At 44.1% G+C, this 20,651-nt stretch overlaps 1 protein-coding gene across 10 annotated transcripts; it reads right to left on the bottom strand.

Annotated features, from left to right (window-relative positions):
• Positions 1-845: 845 nt before the first annotated feature.
• On the bottom strand, positions 846-16,459 carry LOC107205111 (elongation of very long chain fatty acids protein 4-like). 10 transcript variants are annotated; one of them, XR_004497577.1, is made up of 9 exons: positions 15,115-16,459; positions 14,452-14,517; positions 12,807-12,994; positions 11,597-11,677; positions 10,778-10,837; positions 9,547-9,661; positions 8,521-8,648; positions 5,162-7,234; positions 846-2,013 (listed from the first exon to the last, which is right to left on the bottom strand). XR_004497577.1 is itself a non-coding variant. In XM_015629292.2 (9 exons), exons 3-9 carry the CDS (start codon positions 14,507-14,509, stop codon positions 7,064-7,066), a joined length of 801 nt encoding a protein of 266 aa, XP_015484778.1. In that variant the 5' UTR covers positions 14,510-14,517; positions 15,115-15,182; positions 15,770-16,459; the 3' UTR covers positions 5,899-7,063. The 10 variants fall into 10 exon arrangements, 6 of the variants coding, with proteins under 6 accessions (XP_015484778.1, XP_033370538.1, XP_033370540.1 ...); XR_004497580.1 differs by having other exon boundaries at positions 6,975-7,234; XR_004497578.1 differs by lacking the exon at positions 846-2,013 and having other exon boundaries at positions 4,194-5,523; positions 6,975-7,234.
• Positions 16,460-20,651: the final 4,192 nt, after the last annotated feature.

Below are 20,651 nucleotides of genomic sequence, written 5' to 3'. Positions count from 1 at the left end.
CTGCCCTGCCCTGCCCTACCCTACCCTGCCCTGTCCTGCCCTGCCCTGCCCGACCCGCCTCCCCTCACTGAGCCGCCGAGCGCGGCCGAGCGCGGCCCGGGGGAGCCGCCCGGGGACCCGGATATGAACGAGCGATCATTATATTATGGTCGCTTGACGTCAAAGAGGATTCCTCCTGCTCTGCGCCCCCGCGCAGGCAGCGGCAGCATCCCCTGGGGAGCCGGGATGCCACATCCCCCCGCGCCCCGCCCCGCCCCGCCCCGCCGAGGGGCTCCGAGCCGAGAGGCGGACGCGCTCGGGCAGGGGACCCGGCCATGGAGATGCCCACAGGTGCCCTGGCGAGGGATGCGCGGCGGAGGCACCGCTCCGGAGGTGCGGGAGTACCTGCGCCCGGGCAGGGGGCTGGGGATGCCCTCCGGACCGGGGGACCGCGGCACGGCGCTCTCCGCTCCGCAGCCCTCGCCCCCGCCAAGCCGGGGGATTACGGAGCGGCCCCCGCGCGTGGGTTTGCTCGCAGCGAGCGCTTCTGGCTGCAAACCCCCAGTCACCTCTAATGAAAATCAGAACTGAAATCCCCAGGGACTCCTGCAGCCTCTTGGCGTGTGTGTTCCCCCCTCCCCATTCCCCAGTGGAATAAGAACAAAGGAAGGGATTGGGTATTATTTTTTTCTGCTTTGCGTTTGCTCTCCCGGCTCCTGCTCCCTCGAGTTTCTCGCTGAATTAGTGCTGCTCCAAAAGGTGCTTCCCAAGCCAGCAAATAACATTTCTGCCATGTGGCTTTCGTGTTAACATTTTCAAACACTTTCCATTGATGCATTCTTAAACCCACATCCAAGGCTAAAATATTTCAGTAGATGTACCTTTTATTTAGAGAGAAGCGAGCAGCTTTACACAATGACTTCAATTACAGTTCTGTAATACAATTGATGCCAAAATCTTACTTTCTATATTCAACCCACAAACTCATTCATTCTATTCAAGGTCTGCAGGGAAATACACTATATATGTACAGAACGTGTAGGTATATATGCACCACTCCAGTCTTGTGGAGTTTCTGGTTTTCTAACAAAATTGAGTGTGACCATTTTGCCTTCCAGTTGGCATCACAGTGAGATTTTTTCCGAAATCCTTATGTTACTACACATAGCTCCATCAAACACTCCATTTAGATTCATTGTGACTAGTGGCTTTCCCTTAATTTAAAACATTACCTCTGTGTATGAAATATGAACAATGATATTAAAAGCAGTGCCAAAATAGAAAACCATGATTGTATTAAACAGTTTTGGTAAGTGGTGGCTTGCATTTTATCTCCAAAAACTGAGCACTGAGAACTGAGAAATTCCAACCTGTTTTGCCACCATGCCACCTTTACTTAAAGGACAGCTTTACTCACACAAGTAATTTCTAGAAGCAAAATAACATTGAAGATAAGTTCTTCTTTGAAAATAACGGTCCTTTGATTTACAGTTATTTAGTGAGATAACATATCAAACCGGCAAAACATAGGATAACATCCTTTGGGACTAGCAAAACCCGTAATAAATACAGACACACCACAGATAGACCTGTGCACCCCAGCAAGAAGCGGCTGATCTGCTACCAATACATGTCAGGGATTACAACCAGAGAAGGGCTTGCACACTCAAAAACTATTTTGGTTTTCCAATTCTCTCAACTCCTGCAAGGCATTCTCCCTCCAAATATTGCCTCAGGAATAACTATGTATTTATTATATTTAAATGTGATAGCGAGCACAACACAGAGCAAAATTAAGTGTTCAGAGGAGGAGTAACTTGCTGCCTCTCATATGGTTGTATCCATTCTGCCATTCCTTCATCAATAGCAGGGAATGCCTGGGAGGGACCATGCAGGATTTAAGTTCCAGTTCAGGTTTCTAGCCCAAGTATCAAGTTTCAGTGTTCACATCCTGAATTTGAAGCCAGATGGGATAATGCTAGTGCAAAGAAAGACTTGCCCAAATTCACCTGGATGAAAGCCTTGCAGAAACCCCTAGGGAGAAAATGTACATTAGTAATTGATAGATCAGAAAAATGCAGCTGCTTGTATAGTGTTTGAATAACTTGTAGCTACTTTCTTTACACCTTTAAAAGGTCTGAGAGTCTATCACAGTGTCTGTATGTGTGGACGCAAAAGAAGAGCAGAGAAAAGGGACAAGAGAAAGTGGATGATGTTAAAGGGGAAGGAAGATCTACTCCAAGCAGGGAATTTTAATGGATAATTTTTATTTAATAGCCTTCATTTTTTCACCTCAGTGTAAAGACCCTGAACACTCTTTTGAAAAGCAGCAGAAAGCCAAGGTACTGGAGAGTACGGATGACATGCAGACTAGGGAAGAACAGTGCTGAGATGTTCTACTAATGCTTTAACCAGGCACTCCCTGAAAAGAATTTGTTTGTCCACGTACTTGTGATTTAGCCAGAAGTCAGCCCTTTACACTCCAGCACATCCACAACAAAACCTAGCATTCATTGCAGCTCCCTCTGCTCCTCCAGTTCCCACTGTGGCGTTCCATAGCAGGTGTGGCTGCTGTGAGCTGTCCTTCAGTGTCCCACAGTGAGATGAAGGACCCATTCCATGGGGAGGTCCCCCATGCTGAGAAATGAGCAGTGGGGACAGTCTGCAGGGGCTGCATTAGCCTACCCGCACCCAAACACACTTATTCACTGTTTCTCTTGGCACATTTTGTGTGCCAGGGTGACACGGGTGACTCCTTTTTCCCTTCCCTGTGTGTTGACTAAATAATAGCGAGATTGTGGCAGATGGTGAGGATATCATCTGAAGCTGAGGGGAAACCAAAAGGGTTAAAGGCAAATCTGTGCCTCCCCCACTTGGTTAATTCCTCAGCAGCCTGATCCCGTGTTGAGATGATTCAGGCCAGAGAGAGGCACTGCCACAGTCCCCAGGGGAGACCCTGGAGAAAAGATTCGTATTTCCTGTCCAGGAGGATTAAGTACAAGGCCATTGACAAATCACAGTAAACATCTGGATGGAGCACTCCATCTATCAAGCCATAATCCACAAAGCCATTCATTAATGAATTCAGCACATTCACACTGTTCTATGTATAGGGCTGGCTGATCTTTTTAAATGTTTGGCTTCTAGATGGTTTACATCTGCATCAAGAGATTTTTTTTTGGGGGGTGAAGCAATCTACAATATTCTGCTTTAGCTTAATTGTTTAGAGTAAATCTTTCACCTTTTTAAAAAAACCAACAAACAGCCTTATTTTCTAATAGTGTATAAAAAACTCAGTAGCTAAAACCACGTCCCTGTATTTTATATTGCTTTGCAGTTTTAAGCCCAAGTTCCTCTGGAAACTTTCCATTACACAGGGATGGAAAAAACATTAAATAGTAATTGATTTTCTTTTCTGCATTTTGTTTTGATTAAAATGAGAATCCCTCTCATTTATCTTCAGAGAGAAAGTAAGCATTGAGTAAATGGTCTGGTTAATTCAAAAGCAATTTGATCAGAACATCCATAATTTAAATTGACTGGAACAGCAGGAAAGATGCTGAGCACTAACAGATATCAAGCTTATTCATTTCAGCAGCCTACTTACACTATGCTTTACATCTTGTTCGTGTAAACTGCTCTACAAACGTCTCACAACCCACATTTTTTAAGGGGGGGACTTACACACCACCATGCCCTCAAAAGTCATCTCTTAAGATTGAGTAACACTCCAGCCTGCTCCCAGCAAACATAGCTTTGGAGCTGAGCGTGTTGTTTTCCACACAGCTGTGCCAGTCTCCTTCCAGAGGAATTTGCAGCCTTTGTCACTGATATTGGTAGAACCAGCATTTGACCCAGAGGGTTTTCACAAACCCAGCTGCAACAGGATATTTTCAGTTCATCCCCATATCTTGGGACTCCACCAGACAGCATGAGCCATCCAAGCTTGCAATTTATAATTTCCTGCCCCTTTTGACTTCCAGTGCTTTGCTGTGGTGTAACCTTTAATTCCAGGGACTTGATCTTAGAGGGGAAATCCAACTTGGTGCCTTCATTTTCTGTTAAATTCCATGAGCACATAACTGTGCTCTCAGCTTTTTTGTCACAACAGGATGGCCCAGGTGGGTTTTCCTACTGGTATATTTTTATCTAAGTAAATATAAATATATAAAAATATATATATTATATTCTATTAAATATATATAATATGACAGATGTATTTTATTATATACATATATATATTATATATATTTTAATATAGAGATAAAATTTTAATACAGGAGGATGTTTTCTCTCACAAACAAGTGCAATCTGAAGCAGCAACCTGCTATACCACTGCAGTTTTTTCTTCACTGCCAGTGCAAATGCCCTCACAAGTGAATTTTGCTTGCATCAGTGCTTCTGTAACAGCTGTGTTCCATGCCAGTGTCTGTTCCTGTACGGAAGGCGTGGTATTACTGGGCAAACTTAAGCCCTCCTGTCAGTCAACTGAAAATACTTCATTTTCATCCTATGCCATCAAAGTCATATCAACAAAAAGCTCTTACTCATTCAAGATCAGGCCACTCCCTCAGGCTGTGAGGAAGAGGAACAGGAATAAATCAAAGGTTTCATGTCTAGAATAAATGGTGACAGTGGTGTCTGATTAAGGTGTCAGGCGTCAGATTTGTACTTTCATGTTTTGTTACCACCTATGTAACAAAGTGGCCAGTGACACTCCAGAATCCATTGCTCTGTCACACACAGACACAAACTCCATAGACTGCCTTTTTATAGGAAATTCCTTTTATATGCCTTTTATAGCTAAATGGCATGTTTACAAATTCATATATTTTAAGAGTAGAAAAGCATTAAGTAGTCTCATTCAGATTTTGTGCTGATTTCTAATTTTTAAGAAGTCATGAATCAAGGAAAATCAAAATACATGATGCTTATTCTGGTATAAAACTATGACTGAACTTAGTTACTATATTCTGAAAACATTAAAGTGAGGGGAAACTGAGGCTGAAACTTACTCATGTATAGGAAAAAGAGCATTAGTTTGTTTTGTGAGCGCAGATAATTTAGCCAACTGCAGGAAATGTTCAACCATGAAACTAGAGGGCCAAATGTACTGATGGGTTTAAGCAGGAGAGGGCCATAAATGAATCATTAAGTGGACAGGAATAATGAAACAGCTTACTTGCATGGAGTCTTCAGCTCTGGAGAGCCCCCAGAGGAAACCCTCCACATGAATATGTTAGATACACAGCAGATCCCATTTTCCTGCCTTTCCAAACAAAGGGAGGGATGAAGGATCCACCCAGGGATTTGCTACTTAAAATTCTGTCAAAAGTAGAATTCCATTAAACTCCAGTATGCAAAAGTGTCACTATTTACTTATTAATTAGCATGGAAAAATATTTGGCAGGAAGAAAACCAACTAGCACAGATGCAGTGATTTTCATACTCACCAATGACAATCAGAAGAGAGACTGCTCAAATCAATGGAAGGATATTTGTGATGGGTCCTTGTGACAATGTGAACAAGTCCCTTGTGGCTGGCTGTGTGTGAAGGGGAGGAGGGTGAGGAATGGCAGAATGCTGTTTTATCTTCTATGTGTGTGGAGGGGCTGAAGGAAACATTTGGGGTATGAACACAGAGCAGTGAGGAGCAAGTTGAATTTATTTTTTGTAGCCACTTGACGCCAGATTGGTGTAGGGCACACAGGACTTTTGGCGTACATCCATTTGCTAGGTTCAGGCTAGCTCTAGTCCTCTGGACATTCCCAGTGGAGTTGGACTTCTTTATATTTCAGCTGGATTTGCCTTGGCAACAGCAATGCACCATTTCACTAATTCCAACCCTCTCCTCCAACACCTCTGTATTTCACAAAATACCACTACTCTGTAATACCTGTTTTAATCAACTGAGCAGGATTCAATCAATAATCACCACTTTGTAGTTTAATTAGGGCTTTCAAAGCACTACCACATCAAAACTCTAACAGTATTTAACAGTCTGCAGATGAATATAAGTGCCAGATTCTAGCTGTAATTGATTTAGGAGAAAAAAAATAGAAGCCAAATTAGTGATCTCTTAAAATCAATGGAGCTATGCAGCTTTGCACTACTCAGTGAATTTATTTTATACATTTTGTATTAATTCTTATACAATTAGGTAGTGGAAGTGGTTGCTTATGGTGTTGTTCAACTCCTTGTGTTTGACAAGAAGCAAAATTTAAAAATAACAGTATTAAAAAGAATAACAAATTGGATAAAAAAAGTTATGAATAGGGAATATCAATCTATTCTTTCTAGTTCAATTATGGTATCTATAAGGACCAATACCAAGTATCTTCAGGCATTAAAATACTCTATTGATATGAGAGCAACCAAAAAGAAATAAGCATTCCAGAAAATGGGACATGGTGACTCTTACTACACCAGTTTCTTATTAGGATTAAAGTGCTAATAATGCCGTCTTTAGCTTCAGGACAGTGAAGACACCTGTCCAGCCAGACAACCTAATGTCCAGTTTCCTTTCTGCTTATAATTATATTAAGTTAAACCACCAGGACCACCTCAGGCCTAGCAGGATCTCCCTTAGCAGGGCAGGGTGGGATGCAGTGTACAGCAGAGCGCATCCTGCAGTCCCTGTGGATTTCTGGCTGTTGCTACTACCTGGACATTGATTTCCAGGCTGGAGGCACATGACCCTGCCTGATCTACAACACCAAGCTGAGATACTTTTGTGGATGCAAAGAAACCCTCTACAGCCTAGGAAATGAGGCAGGGAGTTGTAGCTGGCTGCTGGACCTGGGACACTGAGCTAAAGATGAAAGGGAAAAAGACCTTATCTGGCAAATGTCCCAAAGCCTGCTATGCTGGTGACTACTTGTTTTAGCTTGGCCTCATCTTAATTAAGTGTGCTCCTCAGCTCCTTAATCCCTGAGTTTACATCATTCCTTTCTTCTCCCTAAACTGGGATATTTGAAGGTAAGACACACACTCACAAGATACATTTTCTTCCTGAGACCACATCACAAGCAGCAGAGAACATGCACGTTCATCAGTCTGTGCTGTCTGTCTTCTTTGATTTCCTTTAAATCAGCTTTTCCCGCTTTCGCCTAATGTAGGTCCAATAGTAGAAGTGTAGGAAGAGAGCTAGGAGGCTGAGGATGTAGACGAAGACTGCGGTGTTGAAGCCATCAGGGAATGGGCACTCTGTGAAGAGGTTGTAGGAAGAATGAGCAGCAATGGCTACCAGCTGGCACTGGAAGAGGTGGAAAAAAGAAGCAGCCAGATTAAGGATCCCACATGAGATACACCCCAGCTGGACATTGACACCATCACAGCTGTCACAACATCCTAGCAGTGTCCTCAACCCAGAGGATCACCTGTTTGCCCCTGCTGACATCCCTGGGAACCTGCCTCTCAAGCCCAGCAATGTTTTCTTACCAGGAAAGATGTCCATCAAACCTGAAGGTTTAACCAATCCAGCCTCTCCTGCCCTTGGCCCATTTCTCTGCCACAGTGCAGTAACTGAGATGTTGGAATCTGGAAACGGAAGGGGAGAGAATCCTCTTCCCCAGTGGTAATCAGGTTAGTATACCCATAATTATTTTCATTTGTGTTTTAGCTTGCAGAGAGGAACTCCAGATACTACCTTTATTCATTTAAACATTAATTTATTTTTTTTTGTATTTTACTAGGTCACCTGTCTCAATAGTCTGAAGCAATGAGTTCTACCTACCAAAAAGCTATTAATTTATTTTTTTTTTCCTGTGCTATAATTCGCATTACAAATACATTTTTATTTCATGCAATGCTTTCTTGTTCTTCTTTGCCATGCAAGCTAAGTTAGAATTCTGGATCAGCCTCCACTACACCACTATTTTAAACATATCCTCTTTCTCTTCCCTTGTAACTGCATACTTTTGGCTTGCAAAGCCTCTTTTTTAGTGAAAAAAACTCTCCTACAACTATTGTTCTTGTCTGGACCATTGCATCTATGCTGTATCTTTGAAAAACACAGGGTTTTCCAGATTTATAACTTCATCAGAGATGAGAGAAAGAAAATCCAGGGGGATTTTCTAGAGAAAAATTCACATATTTCTTTTGAACCTGCCTGTTTGCATGCACTTAGAGACCCTCTTCCTTTCTGAAGGAACTGAATCAAGGCTCCCCAGTCTGCTGCCCTATTGAGAATCCAAAGTTTCCCTGAACCGCAGCCCCCACCTCTTCATATCAAGCTCTGTTTTCAGTGCTCCTTATACAACATAAAAAGGAAGAATCCAATTGCCAATTTTTCTCTTCCCTTCCCATTGTGAAGCTGTGGATAATTGGTTTGATATGGTCACTGAAGACCTCCAACAGTCCTGTGAAAGCAGCATTTGGAGCAGGTCACCCATGGTGTCAGGTCTCAGAGTGGCACCTGAGGGCACTTGGGGACATGCTGCTCTCCATGGGCAGCAAACAGAGATTGAGGCAGTGAGGTGACAGACAACAGGGGCCATCACACCCGTGGGTGGGCAGGGAAGAACACCTGGAGCTAATTACCAGCTGCAGGATGGTCAAGTAACGCTTCCACCACAGGTGCCTGTGCATCCGTGGTCCCAGGCCGGCCAGAGTGTAGTAGCCATACATGAAGATGTGGACAAAGGAGTTCAGCATCCCAATAAAGAAGGCTGAGGAGGGAAGAAGTGAGGGTGAACGAGGCACATGACCCATTCCAGGCTAGCTCTATGAAGGTCTCACAGTCACTATGATGATGCTTCAAAAATAGATCACATCCACCCCGTGCATGAACATTCCACCCGGGCTCTGCTGTGGAAGCACACCAGCTTCTCCCTTCCTTCAGCATCCAGAATCATCGGATGGGTTGGGTTGGAAGGGACCTTAGAGGCCATTAGCTCCAGCCCCCAGAGCACATCTCCCACTAGAATTGCCCAAAGCCCCATCCAATCTGGCACTGAACACTGCCAGGGTTGTGGCATCCACAATATACCCATCAAATACCAAGTGTTCAGAGACAGAGAAGAGCTTCAAAGGCAGAGAAGGGACATGATCATCTGACCTAAGCCATTCTGGTGTCAAGGCTGTATAGCCAAAATGACTTCCCAAAAAAGAATTCCCTAGCATTTTGAATAGGGCCTACTGAGAGTAGTGCCCAGATGCTTCCTTTTCTGTTGAGTAAAACAGGGCAGCATTCTGGATACAGCCCAAAAATGGGCACAGCCAGAACAGGAAACAGAGCCAAAACCTGGGCTGCTGCCCCAGGGCCTCTGGTAGGGGAGTGAGGGAGCACTGCTCTGGGAGGAGATATACACAGACCTGTAGGATGTTATTTTTGTCTGTTTGGACCCACTCTGATGGCACACTCTCATTCTGGGTAAGGCAGTGAACATGGCAGCCTAAATAGCCCCAAGAGCTGAGCAGATGGGATCATCTAAAATGCACATGATTTTCTCACCTTTGGAAGGAGGTGAACTTCCTACCTGCCACTCAGCCCATCTGCACTGTTAATGCTATCTCCAGAGCCAAAAAAAACCATGAGAAACACCAGGTTGTCTCTTACAAGCATACCTTGTCCTCCAGGCACGTATTTGACCCCTGACCACCAGTTGAAGAGCATAGAGCCATGATGGTACACGTGCAGAAAAGTCACCTGCTCTTGTTTCTTGCGCAGAATTAAGAAAACCTGAAAGAAACCAGGCAAAGGAAAACTTTGAACTGATGTGTTTAGACAAAAATTTCACAGAAAAAAGTTATACAAATAGCTAATGATGAGTCTGAATCTCCCACACCCATTTCCTCTGATGTTGAAAAAAATAGGTGAAATGCAATAGAACTTATAGGGGGAACTGGAAGATAGAATTTCTTCCACAAAGCCCCAAATATTTTTATGTCTGGATTCAAGGCCCAAAGTCCAAAGAGGATCTGAGACTCTGACTGAGCTTCCATACAATTCACAGCTGCTTGTGTTTGCTCCTTTTCAGGACACAGGTTGTATATTTACTGCTACCAGACAATAATCCACAAAAAAACCACTGTATTGAATGGCCAAACCTTTGTGGAATTTGCATTAGTAAAGAGAATGGTTTTGCCAGATGAATACATGTCATGTCACTACATTTCACCATGTACATACATACACACATAACAAAAAGTGAATCTACTTTTCAGGCACTCAGGACTGGCAAAAAGCTGGTTTTGTTGCTGATGCAAACAGAGAGGGAATTGGCCAAACCCCTGGCAATAGGCCTACGAAGAATCCACGTTTATTCACATTTCAGTGGGTTGCAAACTTACACCCCAAGGAGCTGTGAAGCTTCAGGCTAGGACATAGCTTTTTCTGCTGGCCAAGCAGAGGCCACTTAGTTCATTTACATTGCAGAAGGAGACCTGAAGACAAGCCATAAAGAGGTGGACTTTCAATTTCCCCAGGACATAAACCTTTAGCACACAGCTCTGGGATAATCCATGGCAGCAGAGACGCCAGAACTTGTCCACTTGCAGCTCCTTTTTTGCCCCACTGTTAATCAGCCAGCCAGGCAATAGCAGAACCTGTGTGGCACCAGCTGATAAAATTTTGGTGGCCCACCTGGCAGCATCCAGGGTTAAAGCCCCTCCTGTAGCACAGTGCCCAGCCTCAGTTAGGATGCTGAGGAGGGAGTGTGTGCAGCCAAGGAATGGAGACAGGCAGCGAACCAACACAGGATCAACCCAGGACATCAGCTCTGGCACGCTGCCCCTTTCTGACAAGGAAGTATATGTTTCCAGCCCCGGTCCCGCTGAGGAGCCGAGCCCTCCTTACCGTATCCAGCAGCTCGATGATTTTGGAGAGGAAGAACCACCAACACACTCTTGCCATCTGCTGGGCAGCACAAGACACAGCGGTGAGAGCTTTACCCAAAATCGACACATTTTCAACCATGCTGTATCCCTGCCTGCCCGGGGTCTCCAGAAAGGGGGAAAATTAAGAGGTTCTTTTCGGTTTTTTGTTTTGTTGTTTTGTCTTTTTTTGTGTTTTGTTTTGTTTTGTTTTGTTTTGTCTAGATGCCAAGACTCTGAAAAACTGAAAAGATAATATGAGGCTTACATCTGTTCAAAGCAAGGTACTGTAACTCCAAATTCAAAGAGAAAAAACTCATGCAGCATTTTTGGAAAGCTGATGCTAGTGGGACACAACCCCTGGTGATAACCGAAAAACAGTTTTAGCTAAGCCCCTCCACTAAAAGAAGTGTTGAGTAAGATTTTTGTCATGCAAGGCAGAGGATATAAAAATCAGTTTTCTTGTTGGAAGCAATCGCCCAGAATCCTTACAATCCATGTGAAGAATCACATCTATTTCAAAGGTAATTTGCAATATTGATACTTCAGCTGGTAAGATCACCCTCTTTGCAGTGATCAAAGAGCAAACTCAGATGGCTGGGTTGACTGAGATGATTAATTTTAGAGAGCTAAACCAAAATGCAAGAACTGTTGAAGCAGACAATTTAGTGGAATAGATTTACAGGCAACAACAAGCTGGGGTCAAAGCCTTCTTAGCCATGCAAATTGCTATTTATGAGCAAAAGAATTTGCATAACTACGGGAGGAAAGGGCCTAAGGCAAGCTTTCTCCAGAACTGTACCCTCATTCCCAGCTCACTCCGGCTGTAATCCACTGGCTGGCACAGGTAGCTGTAGTTGGCCAAAACTGAAGTAACCAGAAACTGAAACAAATCAAAAGCAAATAAAAATCAATCTGATCTAAAAAAGAAGGACATTTTAATGCTAAGGTAGTAGGGTTTCAGTCTTATAGCTACTGCCAGAAAATCCATGAACGAATAGTAAAAACCTTAAACAAAGTACTTCACACTCTGTTTGGAGTCCTAAAAAGTAAATTTGGCCTGGGAAGATTTGTAACTCTTTGTGTAATGGCTGGAGGGCTCACAACTATTTCAGCAGTAATAGTGAATTCTAAGCTTCTGAGGCTCTGTGAGAAGACACTGTTCTCCTTCGCAAAGATCCCAGGCTGTTCTGTTCTGTTTTGGTTGAATTTGCCTGTTCATTGGAAAGCCAAAAATTGGACCAAGTAATTAGTATAACTGAATAACCAAGCACAGAAAAGCAATTTTCACGCCTGTCCTCAGATGGAGCAGAATTTGTTAAAAAAAAAAAAAGAAAAGGCAATTTGTATGAATGTAATGCTTGTGATACAAAGTAAAACAGCAAATTTGTTGGCATCAGAGTGTTTTTGAAACCTATTTTGGCTTTGTTCCCGTGAATATTTTCTGTGGTCTACATAAACTAGGTGGGACAGGCTTGTGGAAAGAACAAGCAGGAAAAAAATGTTCTTTACACTCTCAGCAGCAGGAATACATAGAGTGCTTGGCACTCCTGGAGAGAACTGCCAACTTTGGAAAATCACAGAATGTTAAGGGGTTGGAAGAGACCTTAAATATCATCTAGTCCCAACCCCCTGCCTTGGGTAGGAACACCTTCCACTAGACCAGTGGTTCTCATCCTCAGAGATGGATCCATCACCAGCCAAACTCAAGATGAAATGAGGCCATTCCACATCCTCCACACACTCTGTGCCTAATGGGGAGATCTCAACTTGCAAATCATTCATTCAGGATGAGGGGAGTCCCGTGTTAATTTCATGAATGGCCAGAGGATTGAGAAATTGAGGAAATCAAGTACAGCAAGACAACACTGCTCCTCTTGTGGTAAAACATGGACATGTCCAAGCCAGCTCCCACTCCCTTCAGCAAAAGCTGTTCAAACCCTGGAATCTGGAGGCTCTGGAATTCAAACCCTTCTCATGTGCTTACCTAGGAGCCAATCCTGCCTCCTCACCTCGTAGAACATGTAGCTGGATAATGCCACCATGGCCAGGTTGTAGGTGAGCAGCAGAGCCCGCAGCTCCAGCCGCTGCCGCTGCCACATATAGGACGGCCCCAGTGCCACCATGAAGAGGTAGGAGGTGAAGATCAGGGTGACAGGAAGTGGGGAGTACACCAGTGGCCACGGGTCTGTCCTTGGATCTGGGAAGCAAAACACACAGCCACAGCTGGCACCATATATTTAATTGTATTTCATTACTCCCTTCAGTGTGCTTGCTGGAGAAAGAAAATGGTGTCTCTGTGTCTTTACAGAGATGCACCCCAGTCCTTCTGCTGTGACTTTGCCAAAAGGCTTTAGCACAGAGGTTTTAGCCCAATTTTGGGGGATGGACTGCAGTAGTGGAAGGCAGATCTTTCCTGGAATGAGCTGGAGCCCTCTCTGGGCAAAAGGAGTGATCCCAGACATTGAGCAGGGTGGCGCAGGAGCAGCCAAAGCAACAGTGGCTCCTCAGGAGCATAAATCTTTACAGCTAAATAATAGAAGTGTTTCAATCACTGGTGTTACTTCCTTAAAATCCTTAGGACATCTGAAATTCTCCACTTCTTCATTTTTATACCTGCACATAGAGTGGACTCTCTTCAGAAGCATGAATTCACTGGGAAATGCCAAAACACCCCTGCTGAAACAGCTCTTTGGTCCTACAGCAAAGGGAAGCTCAACAGATCTTCTGTCATGCCACCTCATCCTCCTAATCCTGCTATCACCCAGGATATGTTATATCAGCAAAAATGTCCCCAGGTGCTATTCATGCTTTCCTTTCCTGTTCCCAGTGTGATCACCACTCTGCCAAACTCCCTCATTTTTTTATAAATACCATACCAGTCTGGACAACTCTGTTAATCCCCATCCCTTCTAAACCTCACAGTTCTTTATGATGGCTGTGTCAGGAGCTCTTTGATATTCCATTTCTGAATTTAGTTTGTCAGAAGTCCTGAATCTCAATTTACACTCTTGTAAAATTCAAGTCCTGAAACATCTACAATCTGAGCATTATACCCCACATCCTCCTCCTGCCAAAGCCATCATGCAGGCCTGCTGGTCTACCTTCATGGCATTTTGTGGCTTTTCTTTACATCCAGAGATAAAATAGAGCCCTTTGGGACAAAACTGAACCTCTGAACTACTGAAGATCTGATGTCTCCTCATGGCAAGGTATCAAATTTCAAGCACTGAGGAGTGGATACTGTCAATATTTCATTTGATAACAGGTTTTACTGGCATCACAATGAATTTAAACCCCAAAGTATTAACTCTTTGGTCAACTAAGCTTTCCCATGACACATCAATATGCATTTAAAAAAATAATTTCCATTAGTACTCCAGACTTAACAGGCAATCCCAAGCATTTATTGCTTTTCTTGTCAGAACCCACTGGGAAATTCCCCATCCCTTCATTCCTTACTGTGATCCAACTGGAGGGTCAATGAGATATGTTTCAAGACTTAAGGGAAGCTTGTGATCATGGAGAAGGAAAAGTGGAAATCTACCTACTGAGGAAAATGTGGGCAAGTATAATGATTGCATTCCTCCTAGGTTTGGTTTTCATGATCCCTCTATTTATGCAGAAATTCCCATTTTAGACAGCATCTCTACCTACCTCCACTTTCAAGAATCCAGTTGTAGAATTCCTGAGTTTTCTGCCAAGTTGAAGCCATCCCACGTTCTGGAAAGAAATTAACTCAGCCGAGTCTAGAGTAAGGAGGCTCCTTACACAAAGGCTCAGGACTACAGCTAATGAAAATGCAATAGTTAGCTTTCTAAAAATTTAACTTTTAGATCAGGATTAAAGGTCCCTTTAAAAAAGAACGAAAGAGAACATCCCACCCCCCCGCCCCTTGCAATGATTAGCTATTTAACTTCCAGGTTTTATTTATTTATAAATTTAAATAACTTATTCAATTTCCAGATTTTGATATTTGATGGAGGTTTCACTTCTAAAAAAAATAAAAAAAAAAGCTCTGAGCAGCTGCATGTGATCTGCCAGAGCCAGGAGGGAACTGCCAGTACCATTGGGAAATCAGTCATGTGGCATTTTTTCCTAAAGCAGTGTGTGCACAACATTCACGTGAGGACACACACCAGGTTTCATAACTGCATCCTTCTGCAGGTATTACTGGATATTCCCAGTGCTGGAAGGCAGCTAGGGATTCATTCAGCACAGCTCCAGAGGTGTTATTTGGCTTTCTGAGGCCCCAGTTTATACATTAACTTTATCTTGTATAGATTCTGGAACATAGTAGATAAAGTAGAATACTCATACATATTATGATGATCTTCCTCTTCTTTCCTTTAGCAAGGAGATGTTTTCAATGGCTCTCGGAAGTTCTCCTAGAAAACACTTTTCTGCAGTTAGTTTCAACAGCTACCTGATCCATTAGCAGATATACAGGACCAGCTTCCTCCCAGTTTCATCTCCTGCTGGCATTAAGAAAAGCACGTTTTCTCCTCTGACTCCTCCTCACAGACTGTGACATCCACGCCCCACATCGTGTCAGTGACAGACACCCCAAAATTTCTCTCCTGTGGTTGATCTTTGCAGTCGACCCCTTTTTTGGGGTGACCCTCTGACACAAAACCCGAGACCCCTGGGAGGTGTCACACCCATCTTAACACACAGCCACATGCCCTTGTAATCCGGCTGGACTCTGCCAGCACCCAGATTAGTCGGTGATTATCAACTGGCTCAGAGTCAATCCAGCAGGGATTCCACACGGTTATATGCCCCCAAAAATCCACACGCATTCCAGCTCGCTCCGCTTCCCTTCCTTGTCCCCCCAAAAATCCACACGCATTCCAGCTCGCTCCGCTTCCCTTCCTTGTCCCCCCAAAAATCCACACGCATTCCAGCTCGCTCCGCTTCCCTTCCTTGTCCCCCCAAACCGTCGGGAAAAGCCAGGAAGGAGGAGCAGACTCACCGCAGCAGCGCAGCTGCCTCCGAACATCCCTTTCTCCAGAGGTGTCCCCAGCCGGTCGCGGCGCAGGTAGAGCCGGCAAGACAAGGAGCTGCAGCCTGGGCTCAGCTTTCCTCTCCACAAGGGAGGTGAGTCACAGGCTAGGTCTCCCGCAGCCCTGGTGGATCTTCATGCCTCCTCTTCAGTCTCCCAGCGGCGGCACCAAAACCCCACGGTGAGCCGCAGGCACCGCGGGGCTGTCGCGGAACTTCACCGGAGTCAGAGGTTACATCACACACTCCTCCCCCGCCCTCTCTTGCCTCTCCCCACACGGTCTATCACATTAGAGGACTGGAAAGAAGAGGGAAACGAATGCAGAAGAGGGCTGGGGTTCCACAGGAGTGAAGCATTGACCTTTAGTGCCACGCTCGGGAGCCCGGCTAAGTGAGAACCGGGCCAGCATTTCTTCTGCAGGTTTCTTCAGGACGCGCCACGACAGCTTTACCCATAGTAAAAGACGAGGGATTAGGGCTGGAAAGCAGTCGGTTTGGAGAACTCCTTCACACCAGCACAAGGGGCTCTCAGCAAGCCATTCGTGTGCTCACAATAGGTCCAGAGCACCAAATGAGGGGGAAGAGAACTGTGGGAACACTCATTCACTCACTCACTCACTCACTACTCACTACTCACTCACTCACTCCTCACTCACTCCTCACTCACTCCTCACTCCCTCCTCACTCACTCCTCACTCACTCACTCACTCACTCACTCACTCACTCACTCACTCACTCACTCCTCACTCACTCACTACTCACTCACTCCTCACTCACTTACTACTCACTCACTCTCACTCCTCACTCACTACTCATTCACTCTCACTCACTCTTACTCACTCTCACTCACTCACTACTCACTCACTACTCACTCACTCCTCACTCACTACTCACTCACTCTCACTCACTCACTCACTACTCACTCACTCTCACTCACTCACTACTCACTCACTACTCTCACTCACTCAATCATTACTCAATCACTACTCACTCTCACTCACTCACTCCTCACTCACTACTCACTCACTACTCACTCTCACTCACTCACTCAATCATTACTCAATCACTACTCACTCACTCACTCACTCACTCACTCCTCACTCACTCACACTCAGGCACAGAAGGCAGGGAAAACTCAGCTGGAGTGAACCCCTCATATCCAGCCTGTGTCCCCAGGGGAGTCACATCTACCCTTTTCCATGAGACAGGAAAATATTTGGAGGGTGTGAAAGTGTTACCAAGTGATCCCAGCAACTGCAACAAGGGAAACTGCAGAGAGCTGCAGTGATTCAGTCCCATATGGGGGTACAAATGCAGAACCAGGACCCCGGACCCCCAGGACCAGGGACCTCCAAGAAACAGCCCGAAGCCAAGTGATGGGGTTCAGCTTGGTCACCCTGGGTCACCTGGGGTGTGGATGCAGCGGGCACAGATTATTAGCAGACTCCAAATAAAATAGAGGGTAGCACCATTTCTCATACCATTGCATTGTGTCTGTCACTAGATCCATGACAAACCTTTATGAAGGGCAAAGCACCAAAGATTAGCTTTTCAAAGCAGCTTTAGGAATTAGGCATATCATGTGCTGGGAGCTTTTCACTGAAACACATCACGTGCTGATGCTGCTGGACAGCTACTGTGTTTCTCAGATTTATGGAAAACATGAAAGAATTTAAATAAATATTTTTGGGTAAGGTGATTTAGGATGAAGGTTTTGAATTTTGGGGGTCAGGGGATTAGAAGGGCAATCCAGTTTAGAAGAGGCTTTAACCGACTTTTGGTCTCACATTGGGGTTTTTTGCTGACCCAGGGTCAGGGAGACAACTGTAGTGAACTTTACAATGATAGTGAAGTTGGCAGTCATAGTCAGCTTTATACACATTTTTTGTGGGATTTTTGGGTTTGTTTTTGTTTTTGTTGTTTTGTGGTTTTTTTGCAGAGCTTCCTATTAAGATCTTTTCTTGAAGTTTTCTAATTGCTCATGAACCAGCAGGTTTCATTTCTATATTTTTGGTGCCCCAGTCCTTAAAAAGGTTCAGTGATTTATCCGTGTGAATCAATGGAAGTGATAAATCAGACCAGTCCTTTCTATCTGTCACATGTAGACGGGACTATATTTTATTATATCTATCTGGTAGTTTAAATAATGTTTGTTGAGCTATTTATATTGATGCATAAGACTCAGAATTACAGACACAAAACTTTGCCATCCAGTATTTTTTACCCTGGTGAAAAATAATTCACCTTCAGTGAATTTCCACAAGTTTTATTTGGGCAAACTATTTCATTGTTCACATAAACTGGATTTTTTTTATTTTTTTTTAATACCATGAAACATATTTTATTTTTTTTAAACCTTCCCTGTGTCTGAAGTATTCCCAGTGGTGCTGTTGCAGATGCTCACCAGCATGGCTGGCAGATGGAGAGATGTCATCAGTAGCATGGTGCTTTTACACTCCAGGAATGGGTGTCCTTTGATGAATGTCAGCACAACTGTGAGGGCAGCTCTGCAGGGACCACACATAAAAGCCTCAGGGCTTTAACTTTCAGCAAGAAATCAGTGGAAAAATAACCCCCAATATTGCTCCTTCACTGAAATAGTATTAGGGGAGGTCTGAATGCCAAAGTGAATTGGGTATTTCATTCAGTGATTTGGCAAGAAAAAAGGGCATTGCAGAGACATTAATGACAGGCACAGTAATAAGGAACTCAGTTATGTGGAGTGTGTGAGAGCTCAGACAGCTCTATCAGAGATTAAAAAATATTTTAATTAATGAAAAATCTGTCTATCTCCAGCATAGTTTAGAGGTGGTTGCCACAAAATCATTATCAATAGTAAATACCAGCAGTAAAACAATCCTGAGGGCTTCTAGACCTTTTGCTCTTTGGTCCTATGATTTCTGTTGCTTCCAACCAGAGCTGTAGGAGAAGCACAAATTACCAAGATAGGCCTGTTTTAATGCTTGAGATAGGCAAGGAGCAGGGGGCCACTCTCATCTGGATACACAGGCTACGTCATGGTGCTGCTCTGAACCCCTCTGCAGAGACTTGGCAGAGTACAGAATCACAGAATGGTTTGTGTAGGAAGGGACCTTAAAGATCAGCCAGTTCCAACCCCTGCCATTGACAGGAACACCTTCCACTAGCCCACGTTGCTCAGAGCCCCATCCAAGCTGGCCTGGAACACTGACAGGGATGCCGCAGCCACAGCTGGGAAACCTGTGCCAGGGCCTCAGCACCCTCACGGAGAAGAATTTCTTCCTAATATTCAATCTAAACTTCTTCACTGTCAGTGTGAAGCCATTGCTCCTTGTCCTGTCACTCCAGGCCCCTGTCAAGAGTCTCTCTCCATCTTTCCCGTGGGCTCCCTTCAGACACTGCAAGACCACAACGAGGTCACCCCAAAGCCTTCTCTTTGCCAGGGAGAAGAACAAGATTATCTTTAAGGTCCCTTCTAACCCAAACCATTCTGTGATTCTCTGATCCCTTCTGCAGCAGAATACACCTTCAACTGATATGACCAACCTGCTCAAATCAACAAAACACCAAATAATAGCAGCAGGAATTTCAAGCTGTGTCAAAGAATATCTAGCCATCACAACCTTAGCTACCAGCACACACTTAATGATTTGGTGTGGACACATATCTGCTCAAACTTACACACACCTGGCCCTTGGAAGTCCTGAATAGCATCAAATCCACTTCCTATGCAATTCAAGTGGATCAAACTGCTCAAGTGTTTGATGGATACAGATATTCAGATAGTAGTGTTTTACATGCAGATAATAAAAATTTCTAGTAACTTATGTATGGAACTGGCTTCAATGAGAGGTAAATATCAGAGCTGAGGATGCCACAGAACAGGAAGGAAGATGACAAACCCACAAGTCTCTTACTCAGCTCATCTCATAGATGCACTCTTGCTAGACAAGCTGCTTATGGGATAACATATTTATGAGTCAGGAAAAGTTCAAGGAGCGTATTGTCAACACTTCCAGCAGATGAAGCACCACCTTGCTCCATGGCAAGAGTGTGCTCCAGAGCAAGCTCAAAACTCCTGAAATAGTATCTTTGTGAATATATTGCCAAGGGAAGTTCATGTCATTTCCCCTAATTCGCTCTTTAACAACCACCTCAGCTCTCAATTTCTTGCAACAGAAATAAATGACAGCTGGTTTTATGAGTACTCTCTCAGCAATGGGGAATACAATAATAGATGTTTTTACAGCAATGGAATTTCCAGAATAATAACTGAATGGCTGAGTTAGTTTTGCTAATATGCAATTACTGGCTTATATATGTTTCTGCGGAAATAAAGTAGTTTCAGGTGACAGTCAGCCATCACTAAAACACTCACCAAACTTTTCAGCACATTTGGGTCTAGTCCACAAAGCTCTTGTGCATGAAAAAATCCAAACTCACTTCTATTTAGAGCAAAAAGAAGCCCTTAAGAGGCACAGTGAAGCAGTTGAAGATGCTTCTGGCACAGGGATTCTGTTTCTTGATTGCCTCGCTTATGCACCATGCAACCAATTGCACAGATCTTGAAAGGTTTAGAAGAGATTACAGGAAGAGATTTTTGGCAGAGGGACTGAGCAGCCTGTTTCTGTGCATAGGACTGGGAGATTGTATCAGCTCTCATGTAAATTGCAGTCTTAAACCCCAATATTTTGATTTTACCAGCATAGGTTTTTCAGTTTAATTAATCCAAGGGGGTCTCAGAAAATCCATTCAGCCTCTCTGTGCCTCAGTTTCCAAAGCTGTAAAGGAGAAATTAACCTTGTCTCTCCTACAGGAGTGTGGTGATGGTGACCTGCAGTGAGTGGAGAGCCAAATCTGCCATATTCCACCCA

This window comes from Parus major, chromosome 1A (genome assembly GCF_001522545.3).
Source record: "Parus major isolate Abel chromosome 1A, Parus_major1.1, whole genome shotgun sequence".
Lineage (NCBI taxonomy): Eukaryota > Metazoa > Chordata > Aves > Passeriformes > Paridae > Parus > Parus major.
The sequence above is the reverse complement of the archived record's forward strand: the minus strand, read 5'-3'. Positions and strand labels throughout refer to the sequence as shown.